At 49.2% G+C, this 14,034-nt stretch overlaps 1 protein-coding gene across 3 annotated transcripts in view; it reads right to left on the minus strand.

Annotated features, from left to right (window-relative positions):
- The window catches only part of ENTPD2 (ectonucleoside triphosphate diphosphohydrolase 2), a 58,539-nt gene that overhangs the window by 23,007 nt on the left and 21,498 nt on the right, over positions 1–14,034 (minus strand). Inside the window, exons 1-4 of one of the 3 annotated variants that reach the window (XM_061604137.1) lie at positions 8,445–8,533; positions 5,663–5,780; positions 2,059–2,209; positions 827–986 (exon numbers count right to left, since the gene is read on the minus strand). In XM_061604137.1, coding sequence (XP_061460121.1) covers positions 827–986; positions 2,059–2,209; positions 5,663–5,741 — 390 coding nt within the window. In that variant the 5' untranslated portion in view covers positions 5,742–5,780; positions 8,445–8,533. Of the gene's footprint in view, positions 1–826; positions 987–2,058; positions 2,210–5,662; positions 5,781–6,301; positions 6,376–8,444; positions 8,534–14,034 lie in introns of those variants that run through there. The other 2 variants (XM_061604136.1, XM_061604135.1) reach the window with 2 other exon arrangements.

A 14,034-nucleotide genomic window follows, 5' to 3' on the forward strand; every position in this document is an offset into this window, starting at 1 on the left:
CCTGGGTTTGAAAATAAAACAGCCGATATCATAATGCCATTGTATAAATCTATGGTGCGGCCGCATTTGGAATACTGTGTACAGTTCTGGTCGCCTCATCTCAAAAAGGATATTATAGAGTTGGAAAAGGTTCAGAAGAGGGCAACCAGAATGATCAAGGGGATGGAGCAACTCCCTTACGAGGAAAGGTTGCAGCATTTGGGGCTTTTTAGTTTAGAGAAAAGGCGGGTCAGAGGAGACATGATAGAAGTGTATAAAATTATGCATGGCATTGAGAAAGTGGATAGAGAAAAGTTCTTCTCCCTCTCTCATAATACTAGAACTCGTGGACATTCAAAGAAGCTGAATGTTGGAAGATTCAGGACAGACAAAAGGAAGTACTTCTTTACTCAGCGCATAGTTAAACTATGGAATTTGCTCCCACAAGATGCAGTAATGGCCACCAGCTTGGACGGCTTTAAAAGAAGATTAGACAAATTCATGGAGGACAGGGCTATCAATGGCTACTAGCCATGATGGCTGTGCTCTGCCACCCTAGTCAGAGGCAGCATGCTTCTGAAAACCAGTTGCCGGAAGCCTCAGGAGGGGAGAGTGTTCTTGCACTCGGGTCCTGCTTGCGGGCTTCCCCCAGGCACCTGGTTGGCCACTGTGAGAACAGGATGCTGGACTAGATGGGCCACTGGCCTGATCCAGCAGGCTCTTCTTATGTTCTTATGTTCTTATGATCTACTAAAAAAGCAGATTAAAATGTCCTTGGGGGGCAGAGACTGCACTTTCAATGTTTAATCATAAAAACAGGGCAGAGAAAGAGAGCAAACTCCCCTACCTTAATGAAGTTCTCCAGGAGGTAGTTAGCCGTTACCCAGCCAAAGACGCCCTCATCCTCTCCGCTCAGAATCCTTGCTCCCCGGAAGTCAAAGGGGTACAGCTTCATGGTGGTGGTCACAGCTTCAAGCACACTGTCTGAAGCCTTGGGGTCTGTGAGGCTGCACAAAAAATAAGAACCATTGTCTGGATCAGGCCAGATTTCGGGGACCGGTGAGCCAGGCAACTATCTGGGCTCATGGGAATACATGAGAGAATCTGTCTAGACAGCCAAAACAACAAAAGTAGAATGACTTCAGCTGTAAACTGACCCAGGTAGCCAGTAGTGTTAACAGTTTTTCTGATTTGCAAGAAAACTAAAATCATCAGCATCCATAGAGCAAACTTTGTGCATGAGCAATTGTGATCAGTGCACAAATGTGTGATCCTATAGGATAGGGATGAATTGTGCATCAAAATCATGAAATGGGCTACAAGTGCAATTTTAAAAACCAAGATATTCAAAAGTTAAACACACGGAGGGAATGTTGGAAATGCTACTCAGTGGCTGACCTTTGGGTCTAGAACTGGTCCTGGAGGACAGAAACAGCTGCCTCAGGCAGTTGGTTTTTTTGGAGCCGTGAAGAACAGCGGAGTGGGCAGATAGATCTTGCCCGTGGAGTTCAAACAAAAGGATTGGATCATCTTCAGCATCCGGGGACTTTGGGGTTCAGAAAAACAGTGCCTAAGGCAGTGGGAGATACAACTGAGGTTTATAAGTTGGTTATAAATTGAAGGTTTTATCTCTTTCTTGTAATACTAGAATTCAGGATCATCCAATTAAATTGGTGGGCAGAAGGTTCAAGCAAATCATGGAACTCCCTGCCACAGATATGGCGGTGGCCACTGCCTTGGGCTGCTTCAAAAGGAGATTAGTCAAATTCAAGGGGAGGAGGAACAGTCTAGCCTTGAGGGCTATATGTGGCCACCAGGGTCAGAGGCAGTCTACCTCTGAATGCCACTTGTTGGGGAACACCACCAGGAAAGGGCTGTTGCCTTTGTACCCTGTTTGTGGGCTTCCTGGAGGCCTCTGATTGGAGGCTGCTGGGCTGGGTGGCTCTTTTGGTTAGATCCAGCAGGATCCTGCATTGAACCCCATCTAGATCCCCATCCATGAGAAGCAACAAACCAATGAGGAGCCTTGTTCAGAGCACGGGGAAATGCCCCAATTTGTGCATAGGCATCTGTTCTTACTTGAGCAGGCGCATGCCAGCCGTGGCTCCAAGGTACAGTGGGGTAGCTACGTGCCTCTCCTTTGGAACATCACCCAGCGCCTGGTCAAGACACGCCTTCAAGCTCTGGCCAGCTGCAGGGGGGTCTGCGGCATAGCTGGAGATCCCGCCCCCTGCAAATTCAACAACAGAAAAAAGGCCATCATTCCAGGGGTGGGGGCGGGAATAGGGCGTGGATACCAAAAGGAGAATATGGTGCTGGAGATGTCAGCTGATTGTTGGTTGCAGGGAGCCTCTTTGAAGGTGCAGTCCCAGCACCGATCAGCTGATGGCGCCAAAAGTGCTTCTTCAAAGGAGGTGCATACAGCGATTGCCTTTGAAGTTTTGACATGTGTCAATCACCTGATGTCATTTATGATGCCAGGCAATCAATAGGTAGGTGACCCCACCCACCTTTTAAGATTGGCCTGAAAGTGGTGAGGGAGACAAGAATCTGGCTCCAGCTCTCCTCCCACCCCCTGTCCTGTCCTGACTAGCACAATGGCTCTCCAGGGTTTCAGTCCTCTCTCAGTCCTACTGGAGATATTGGGGATTTGACTGGGCATGCTTCTGCGTGCACAGTCAGTGCTCTTCCAGTGAGCTACAGCCAGCGAGCAGTGGCCAGCTGGTGGCAAATGAGGCCAAAGCCACCCCTCCACATCCATCCATTCACATACACACACACACGCTCAACATCTGCAGAACCATCTGCTGTCCCCCATCTTTTGCCCCACTCTCGTCTCTCTCCTTCTTGGCTCCCCCAGCACCTCTCACTCCTTTCCTTAATGCCAAGGCTGCTGTTGCAGTCCGGGAAGACAGCCGAGGAAGGCTCACGTGTGGTGCTCGGAGGCCAGACCATGGAGCATGGCAGCTGAAGCGCCTTTCCTAATCACCAAGCAAGGCAGCTACAGGGTCTGTCTAAAAGACCCTCTGGCTTCCGCACGCCATTATTTGTGTTTATTTACTTAGAAAATTTCAAAGACACACCTTCATCCAAACACACATTCCGAGGTAGCACATTGTACTTAAACATCTACACCGTATTAAAAGCAAACTTTTATCTGAGAGGCAGACCATGCTCCGTGGGCGAAAGGGCAAGAGGACCATAGCTCAGCACTGCAGCACCTCCTTGGCATACAAAAGGCCTGGGATTCAATCCCTGAGCAGGGAAAGAAACCCTGTCTGCAACCCTGGAGAGCCACTGCCAGTCAGTGTGAACAATATAGAGCTTGATGGACCAGGGAAGCTGACTCAAAATAAGGCCTCCTTCTCTGGCTTTCCATTGCCTCTCTGGACTGTGACTGCTGCCTCTGCAGGAATTAAGGAACAGGATATGCCAAGGGGTGGGGAGCTGCCTACAACAAGGCCACGGGTGTCCACCTCTGTGCTGAGGTGCAATGGTGCATGGGCCTCCTACACCTTCCTCCAGGCCTTTCTAAGTACTGGGCAACCCTCCGGGCTTTCCCAACAGCTGCAGCAGAGCCAACATGAAATGGCCAGGATTAAGTTGCACACACACACACACACATGCATGCTTGAGACACGCCCTGATGAAGCACCTTCCCAATCCTGGAGCCATTTGTTGCTTTGGTGCGGGGAGGGCGGGGAGGGCCTCCCACCCAATGGTGTGCAGCTGCCCCCTTTGTGACAGATTATTCTGTGTTTTGAAAACAAGCACCTGGGCTCATTGTGCCCTTTGCCTAGCCGATGCCAGCTCCGTAGGGAAGGGCACACCAGCCTCTTTTTTAAAAGTTGGCACTGCAGATTCCAAACTGGGCGGGTGGGGCTGGTTCTTTGTCTGATGCTCCGTGGGAAAAGGGACCAAGGCAGAAAACAGTGAATTGGCAAATCCGGCTTCTTCACTGGTGTGCCAGTTGTACAAAGCCACAATAGGCCTACCAGATCTGAGCCAGCCGCCCTCAATGTGCCTCCCATGGCAGGTGCCACCAGGTTGGTCCACAAAGGAACAAAGAACGCATTGGGCAAGCAATCACTTGAACTTGGAATTCCGGAGTTGTGCCCTCTAGGCACACCAGAGTGCCACGAGGGATCCGTTAGCATGCTGTACCCTGACAGAGGAGGCTGCCTATTGCATCTCAGTGAGAACCACTGATCTCGGCTGGCCACCTTCCAATCAGGGCTGCACATCATTCCGCCACATCTCCACATCAGATGCAATTTGAGCTCTGCTAAGAAGTTACTACTCATGTGTAGAGATATGAATAAGGCCACGGTGACTAGACCCGTCTCTGATATTGCACACACCAACAGCCCCAGGAAGAGCGCCAACATCTGCAGCAGTGGAGCATTGGTGAGTACGGCTGAGTTCAGTCGGGGCTGTACATGTGAAAACTCTGGCCCTGAAGTCACCGGTTCTGTATTCAGGGCTAATCAGCATGCATATGTTAATCTACATGTGAGTGATAACTTCTGAGCCATGCTCTAGTCTGGTCGCTCCGGAATCAGAGACAAGAGGGCAATAGGCACCTTCAGAGGATGCTGGTTGATGTACCTCTGCATGAGTCATTGTTCTCTCATCCCATCCCTCATGTAGAAACACAGGGGTGGCTTCCTCTCAGGGCAGATGATTTTCATCTTGTCTCAGATTAAAGCTTTTCAAGGACAAGAGTGGACTGTGGCTCCAGTTTTAATTGTGAAAAAAAAGTGAGACCTCATTCTGCTTTGAGAGTATAGGGGCTCATACATTACTAATCTCAAAATCCATGTTTTCCATATTTGGTTGGTAGCCTCGAGATCCATACATGTCCTGTTTGTGCTTGATTTTATTTTTTAAAACCCAAATCTTCAGGCATCATGTGGGCGTGTGGGGGAAGGGTTGGACTATTTCACCTTTGCGTTTTGTCAGATTGCAGATTAAAAGGAGGTATGGATGGGCCGTAGAGTTCTTTAGCGCAGAAAAGGTACTGATGAGTTAAATTTATTTGTTTGTTTGTTTATTTATTTATTGCATTTATATACCACCTCATAGCCAAAGCTCTCTGGATGGTTTACAACAATTAAAAACAAGTATACAAATTTAAACCCTACCAAATTAAAACCAATAAAAACTGATAGGCAAGTTAAAAACAACATGCTATTTAAATGCTGTTAAAAAATGCCTGGGAGAAGAGGAAAGTCTTGACCGGGTGCCAAAAAGATAACAGTGTTGGCGCCAGGTGCACCTCGTCATAAAGATCATTCTGTAATTTGGGGGCCACCACTGAGAAGGCCCTCTCAGGAGGTCTCTGGTTCCCCACAGTGGTGACAAGTGGCTGACAATAGAGTCAGCTAAGAATCTTTGGTAAACCTGAGCAGCTCACCAGCTTAGATCTAAGGTCTTGCATCGTCTACTTGCAGAATGTAGGATCTGAACTATCTTAACTTGCCAACAAACCACAACCATTTGCTGGGGAGCTGTGCATTTGAGTTGTTACCTCTAACTGCAACTAGAATCCCCTTCCTTTAAAGGTAAGCCACAAGATGCCTCAATGCTTCCATATGTTTCTATCCTATTAACAATACCAATTAACAGACTGCTAGCATCCCGTATGGGTCTGGAGGCCTAAGTGCGCATGAGCCACTCTTACCGTCCACATCGCACATGCTATGTTGACTGACGATCCCCGTGTCATTCTCCTTATCTGCTGGCCATTTATACACGAACATGGCAGTGTGGGAAGATCCCGCATCCAGAACGATCCCATACTAGGCACAAGGAGAGAGAGGTGGGGGTTAGCTTTGGGGAAAATGCATGCAGGCCAACTCCCCCCAATTTCTGCAGAAGACACTCAAGATTACAGATGACTGTGCCGTGAAGCTCAGAGGGTAATTGACAATTGGCTTCCCTCCCTCCTAGAATAAGCTGCCTTGCAGGATTGTTGCAAAGATCCAAGGGGTGGAGAAACCCACATATCCTGCCCAACCAAGAGCCAGTCTGACTCAAGTAGCAGAAGGGGGCAGTATGGCGAAGAACTGTGTTTGTAACCACCATGGAAGAGTGCTGGGGAAAGGAAAGGAGGAGGCCCTTTCCGCCTCAAATATCCTTGGGCCTTGTAAAAGCTTACAAAAAGAGAGAGCAAGGTGCAAAGGTGATCAGTGACACAATTGCCTGCTAAAGCGCAGGAATGGCAGAAGACACCAGTCATGGGGCCTCTTCAGAAAGAACAGAATTCATTTTTTAAAAGATGCTTTTGAATGTCAGCACGCCCACAACAGCTTCCACGTACCTACAAAACTTTTCAGAACTGCCAACGCACTTGGGCAGCGCCAAGCATCTCAGCAGGCTTTGACATTCTCTTGGCAACAGCGTGGGCCCAACCTGCATTCGCTGCGTTAACGAGAACGCGGAGGTGGAGACCTACAGGAAGTGGGGAAATTGGCTGGAGGGAAGGGGGCTTAACCCCCTCTTGCATTCCCAGATTCTGTCTTACAAATTCCAGCCCCTCTCTGGAGTCACTCCCACTCCCCACCCCACCCCACAGAGTCAGGCTCACTGCCAGCTTAGGTGCCCATCTGGAGAAACAAAATTAAGTTTTTTTCAGGGAGGGGATGAGGTACAATTCCTTGCTGCTGATTCTCCCCTGCAAAGCTTCCTTGCCCGCCCCGCTCGGTGTCACAATGCCCATTCAGCCACGACACCCACTGGGTAACCTTGGGACAGTTGCTCTTTTTCTCTCACACACCCCCAGCCTACCTTGCAGGGTTGGTGTAAGGATAAAATTAAGAGGAGGAAAACTCTGTAAGCCTCTCTCAAGAGGGTGGGTGGGATAAACATATAATATAATACATCCCACGGAACTGGGAGTGAATGCCGATTCTTGGGGCTGGATCCATTTGTGTTGGACTCAGCACAGAAAACTGCCTCTGAGCACATGTAGAGTGCCATAGGCGATTCATACACACCTGGGATTAGGCAACAGGGCTCCTGTCAAGGCCCAGTTTTCATGCAGGCTGAGCCCCCTCCTTTCTTTTTAAAAATACAAACTGAGTTTTGCTCACACACATGACTTCAAGGTGCAGGATATCCTTACAGGGAACGCAAGGTCACTTGTGGAGCTAATCTCCAGGACTTTGCCCATCAGAGAGTGTCATAAAAGTTTCTGTCCCGCACAACTGGAGCGGGTGCCAGCCTGAGGCAATCACCTGAGTGGAGGGACCCAGGGCTCCTTGTCAAAAAGCAGTGTGCGGGAGAGGGGCACAGTTCCCAAACATGCCTGTCCTTTTGACCATCTATGGATTTAACAGCCACCTTCTATAAATAGACCCTTTCCTTTCCCTCCTGCTTGCCAAGACAAGTCCCACCGTAGGCCTGTAAAGAACAGGGAACTGAAATACCACAGCGATGGAGAAGGGAACCCTTGTTCTGAGTCCTCAAGTCCTCGTAGCGAGGAATGGGGGAGAGGTTTTGTTTCAGTTAGTTGCTTGCACCTTGGACAGCTCCCTGAAAGTTCGGACTAAAACCCGGAGTGGATTCCATTGCCCCACTGACATCGGGGCCACCAGCCACCACTGCGTCCTGTTCCACTGGGTTGTTGCTGAGCAAATTGAAACAGGATTGAATGATCCAATGAAGGCCAGAATTTGGCATGGTATGCATGGGCCCTGATTGGATCTTCTGAATAGCACCCATTATAACGCAAACCTGCCTAATCCACAAATATGCATTGAAGAGGAAAGTGTGCATAAAATGCATCTAGTAGAGAAAATAAATGCATTGTTGTAGGTTATATTAAGATGTGGAATTCCCACCCAACAGCCATTTGTCTGGCTCCTTCACTATACAGTTTCCGGCTGAGTCCTGAAGACACACCTCTTTACCCTGGCTTTGATACCCAAGATGTGTGTTTTCAGGACCCACCCTATTCCTGTGACTGCAGTTTGTTCTAACGGTTTTTAATACTGAACTTTAAATTGTTGTAACCCGCCCAAATGGCTAATGTAAGTATTATCTATGAAAAAATGCATAAAATTGGGTATGGAAGAGCAGTGTTTCACCATTGAGCTATGGTCCATCCCCTAAAGAGATCCAGGGCCCACTGCAAAAAGGGCAGGGCTTGGACCCCTTGGACCCCCCCCTGACAATCCCCCTGAACCTGCCAACTCTATCCCTGCTTTTGGTCCCAGGAGCCGGGGGTGTCTTGTCCTCAGACAGCCCCCCCGGTGGGGAACTTATTGCAAGATTTCCATTGCCCTCATTCATCGCAGGACTCAACTCTTGTTTATCTTGCTCTCTATACACTGTGTTTCCTCCGCGCTGCTTTTCCACTGCTCTCCCTCTTTTCGGCTCACCACTAGCGATGAGAGCTCTAGACGCTCTTCCCCTTTTTCATTGTCCTCGCAGAGGCAGCCCATATTCCTCTTGCGACTCACCTCTCTTCCCTCCTCCTCCTCCTTTCCTTGGTAATCTCTCTCCTAAACCGCCCCGGGGATTTTGTCAGTCTTTCTCCTCTGTTGCTCCAGGCCCCCTGATCCCTTCGGGGACTCCCCTCCAGAGTTTTCCCATGCTGATAATTCATCTCTTGAAGCCTCAACACCCTTATCTACCTACACTTCCGGCTCCCACTCAGCTGGGAGTTGACTCAGCTGGTGAGTTACACGGGGAGTGCCAGCAATCTGTTGGAGCCCTTTCACAATGCCCGTTTTACAGGTGAGGAATACTGAGGCTAAGAGAGACGTTATGAGCACAAGAGCAGCCATCGCAGAGAATATCTTAACTTGCTATGGTTAAACTGTTGAGAGTCAGAACCCCTTGCCAAGTTCAAGGGGGGCAAACCCCGCTCCAGGCATTGTCCTACAGCCCTTCCCTATCTCAAGGAACACTGGTGGTCTAGGCGTGTTCAGCCCTCCAAAGTCACACAACCAGAACAGCACAGAACCCACAACTCTTTGACAAGCCACTGAGTACAAGCACAAGTGCCTGTCTCCTCTCCAGTTGTAGGCCAAGAGGGGTTGGAGCAGGGGTGTAGTCGCCCAGGGTCTGGGGGGGAGGATGATGTCTTAGACCTCTTACTTTTTTGGGAGCAGGGCCAAGCAGGGTCCTTATGTCTCCAGCACCCTACAAGCCAGTCAGCATGACAGGGGAAATTGTTAGCCGCTGAGAAGAGTCTTCTAACATGCTTCCTTGTCCTTTCTGCTGATTTGAGCCAATCAGAGTGAAAGGAGGTACGGCAGCCACTGAGAAGACTCTTCTCAGTAGCTAACACTCCTCTTTTGTGCTTATTGGCTCCTAGGGATGTCTGTTGCTGCAAGAGAAGGCATGAATAAGGATCTCATTCTCAACCAGCAGCAAGAAAAGGGGAGGAAGGGAGCGTGGCTGTGACTAACATGAAGAGGCCCTGCACTTCTGAATTTGCAACTACACTTCTGGGTTGGAGGGATGCCTAGGCCTCCCCCCCCCATAGCAATATGCACGGTGGGAAATTTGGAGGGGGTGGGGGGAACAGCTTCCATTTCTCGGGCATTCTGCTACTGCTGTTTGCCCTACACACTAATCCAGTCCTCCGGGGTGGTGAGAGGACATGTTATGAAGTGCATTTGCTTCAAATTGTCCTCCCCCTCTTAGAAGAATACATAATGAGGTGCATTTGCTTCAAATTGTCCTTCTTGCTTGGAAGAAAGGCCCACAGGATTTTTCCATGATTGCATTACTGGCAGTGGCAGGAAGATAAACTATTACTTATTTAGAAAGTACCTATAAAAGGAGCATGGTGCTTTTTAAAAAGAGGTTCCTGCCCCAAGGGGCAAACTAGTTAACAACCCAAAGCATCTGCGCATAGTCTCCCCAGTTAACCCTTCCGTCTCCCACTTCCCTCCTTGGAAATTCAGATTTTATGCCCGCAGGGGCATATAAGAACATAAGAAGATGGGTCAGATCCTGCTCTATTTGTAGAGGCAGAACTTGACACCATGTGAGTGGGAAAATGCTGTGGGGGTTTTCCAGGTGGGCAACTCAAGGTACCATTTATTTTATTTAACCACCCACTGATAAACATTCCCTTGGCAACTTACAACAAAATATTAGAAAGACAATATAGAATAATACCTCACTATTTGGCTGCTGTTCTGTATTTGCGCTTGCCCTGATGGCCTTCAGCCTGGTAGCCCTTCCAAACAACAGTTTACTCCTCTTGCCCAGCCTCTGGTGCCCTCCACAGATTTTGGACTACAGCCCAAGCCAGTCCAGCTTTCTGAAGGGCCTTGGGTCTTCAATAAGATCACAATAAGCAGCAAGGCAATGGCCCATTAAGAAAAACCTGATGGCTTGTGTTGGCTGATGGGAGCTGCAGTCCAAACTGTCTAGAGGGCACCAGGTTGGTGAAGGCTTGAAGAGTCGGCATGAACGTATTCCTTGAAAACACGAAGACAAAACGTTTGAGGTTTAAATGGCAGGAAGGTAAGCATTTGAGTCCCAACAAGCACAGGTGGTTGTCTATCGACCACAAGGCACAAAGGAAAGAAATAGCGTCTGGTGCTTTGGCGTTGAAGTTGAGGCTGGCATCTGTGCCCCTCCGTGAAGGGAATGAGCTTGCAGCCCTGAAACCAAGGACACAACCAGAGTCCTCTCTGTCAACTGGCAATCTGGAGACAGAAGTCTTACAAAGCCATCTGGGGGAGAAATCTCTCCTGACCTTGTGGGCGGAATGCATGTGGCCCAGACATCTAGGACCAGCCCCATTAAAGGGATTTGAGCCAGTTCCAGCTCCAGATTTTAAAAGGAGGGAGCTCCTTCAGTGGGCCCTTCTCCTCCTCCTCCTCTTCCTCCTCCTCACTACCGGCAGCACAGTCCATTTACTGATCCCTTTGGGACCAACTTGCGGAGAAGGCCAGGCAAAGATAGCAAAGTGAACAGAGGCATATTCCCCTCCCCCCCAAATCTCCTTGGTCCTCTCACTAGTTCAGAGGGGAATAGGCAATAACAACAAATAGGATGAACAGTAACAGGACCAGAGAAATCCAGGGTAGACAGCGGGCCTCTTTCTGGGGTGTGGGTATTAGAAAGTGCCTAGTGATGCCAACTCCTGGTGCCAGCCCTCTTTTGGGGCCATCACCCAGAAGGCAGGCCACACACTTCACATGCAGAAATAGCCCCATGTTCAATGTCCATGTTAGCCTTGGAATCACCTCAATCTGTCCAAAGCCCTAGAGAGTCGGTGCTGGTCAGTGAAGAAACAACGGTTGGCTGGGCAGGCCGGGGGACTAACTCAAGGACATAAGAATGTCAGAAGAGCCCTTCTGAATCAGGCCAACGGCCTTTCTACTCCAGCCTCCTGTTCTCACAGTGGCCAACCAGATGCCCCAGGGAGAAGCCCACAACAGAATATAAGGGCAAGAACCCTTTCCCCACTTGTGATTTCCAGCAAAAGGAATTGCTCCTGACAGCAGAGGAAGAACGCGGCTATTGTGGCTTGTAGCCCCTGACAGCCTTCTCCTCCATCCATTTGTCTAATCCGCTTTTAAAGTCATCTATGTTGGTGGCCATCACTACCTCTTGTGGGAGTGAGTTCCATAGTTTAACTATGCGCTGTGTGAAGAAGTATCTTCTTTCGTCTGCCCTGAACCTTCCATTGCTCAGCTTCACTGGATGTTCCCATTCTTTCTGATATTATGAGAGAGTGAGAAAAACCTCCGCCTGATTTCTCTGTACCAGGCATCGTTTTATCCATCTCTGCTGCTATTTGTTAGCCACAATGGCGATATAGTGTTGGAATGTATGAGGTTCAACTCCAACTTGTGGGTTGAGGCTGCATGCGGTTAAAAAGGGTAGCTAGAGAGGAGACCTCTTGGTTGCTAGGCTATACCTGTCCCTTTGATCTCCTGCTGTCTCTTCCTTCCTGCTAGACTGATATGCAAAGGACGTTGATCCCAGTTCCTTCCCTCCTTCCCAGTCTTCTTCTTTCTCTCGAAAGGGGAGCAGACATCTTTTCCTTGTCTCTCCCTCTCATCCAGCATGAGGGCGAGTACTGGGCTCAGTGCTCGTTGCTCCAACTTAGCTAGTTAGCTAGATATAGGACTCTTTCCTATCAAACATGTACTTCCAGAATAAAGTAGTTATTTCTTATTGTAAAGCTTAAAGTCTCTGTCTGACTAATTTGCAGGGAAGGTAGAATCTTAGCAAAGATTCAAACACACACACATAAGCTTGCTTGAAACTCTCCGTTCCGCTACGCAACTCTGCAGGGTCCTACAGGACATTGGGCCCAGCCTCCTATATATAGAATCTCGACGTGCGGAGGTCGTCTCCTTCAGAGTACAGACCCCATCCCCAGTGACAAAGAGGAGAGGGTTAGTGTCTCCATGTCCTGCTTATGGGCTTCTAACAGTGTCATGCCTAGCCCTGACCGGGTACCAGGATGAACCAGCCATCCCACAGGTCAAGGACCTTGAGTGGCAGGCAGGGCACTCTGAATCCATGCAGAGGATCCCCCCAATACCTGATGAAGAACCCTCAGAACTTCCAGGGGAGGAGGTGGAGCCACCCTCACTGTCCTCAAGAAAAGCTTCGAGTCCAGGCCAAAGAGCAGTGACACCATGTGTATCTACGGGCCCACAGTCATCGGTTGACTCCAGAAGTGGGGAACGTTTGGCCACTGGTGATTCATGTCAGAGCAGCAGTGGAATCTGCTCCAGGTTTCCGCACCTTGACATTTCAGATTGAAACCTGGAACAGATTCCACCGACCCACTGACATGGAGTCACCAGCCAACACTGCCTTTGGCCCTCCAGATGTTGCTGAACTGCAACTCCCATCATCCCTGGCCACTGGCCATGCTTGCTAAGGCTTATGGGGGCTGTGGTTCAGCAACATCCAGAGAGCCAAAGGTTCTCCACTCCTGGTTTACTCTTAAGGGACCTACTTTTGAGTAAGCAATCCCACATACTCCTTCATAGTTAGGCCACAGTGAGGTCTCCCTCTTGAGCCGTCCAGTTGCTGGTCTCTGGCACCTGGTTTCCCTGCCTTGTGGTGTTGCCTCTTGCCTGAATCCCCCATGACATTCACCATGGACTGTTGCCTGATTTTGTCTCTGGATCATGCTTGGACCTAGACTGATTCTCTGTGCTTAGCCTTGGTTTGTTCGGACTGTGCTTCACCTGCAACTCTGGTGAGTAGGTTGGTGAAAGAATTATATTGTCTGTATCAGGGGCCCTAGCTCCTAAGGGCATCCCCTGGAGTGTCGCACATAGGCATCTGGCTGGCTGCTGTGACCTGATGCTCTTACAAATGCCTCCTACATTTGCAAGCTCTCCTGGGAACAGGCTAAGGCGCCTCTCCAGAGAGCAAGCTACCTGCTACTGGATGGAAACAATGCTCAGAATTTGCCCCAGACCCTACTGTCTCCACCATCATAGGCGTGCACCTCTGAATCCCAGTGGGGAGAGCACTGCTGTTGCACTCCTGGCCTTCTCAGAGGCACCTGGATGCTAGACTAGATGGGCCCCCTTCAGCCTGATCCGGCTGCAGCAGAGGTCTTCTGATGTGATGCTCTCCAGTTTACCACAACACACACACAGGGTCAGTATTTGAAGTTCTACTCTGCAAAGAACCTGGGCAGTCCTCTTTTCTATCAGAAATCTGGTGGAGATTCTTGCAAATGCTTTTTAACACCTTTCAGTTATTTTACACGCACCTTGGGGGTAGACAATTTTCTAGGATGAGACTCGCTGCTTTGTGTTCAAGCAACAACATGATCATCCTCATGAGGTTGCCCAGTCAACATCGTGTCACCTCCGGCATGCAAAAAAAAAAGAACGCAAAAACCCTCTCACACTCCACCTTCCTTCTGAACAAGTCCTGGCACCTCAGTTACCTTCTCAATGTTACTCTGTGGTAGGGAGGGAAGAAGAACTCTGTTCAGTTCACATTTAAAGGCAAATCTTTCCAATTCTCATTTTCCAAAACAATATGCAAATCTTATCCCGGTCTGCATCTGTTTTTGGAATTGCTTTTTAAGATGTTTTTATT

The sequence above is a fragment of the Rhineura floridana genome, chromosome 20 (assembly GCF_030035675.1).
Source record: "Rhineura floridana isolate rRhiFlo1 chromosome 20, rRhiFlo1.hap2, whole genome shotgun sequence".
In the NCBI taxonomy this organism is placed as follows: Eukaryota; Metazoa; Chordata; class Lepidosauria; order Squamata; family Rhineuridae; genus Rhineura; species Rhineura floridana.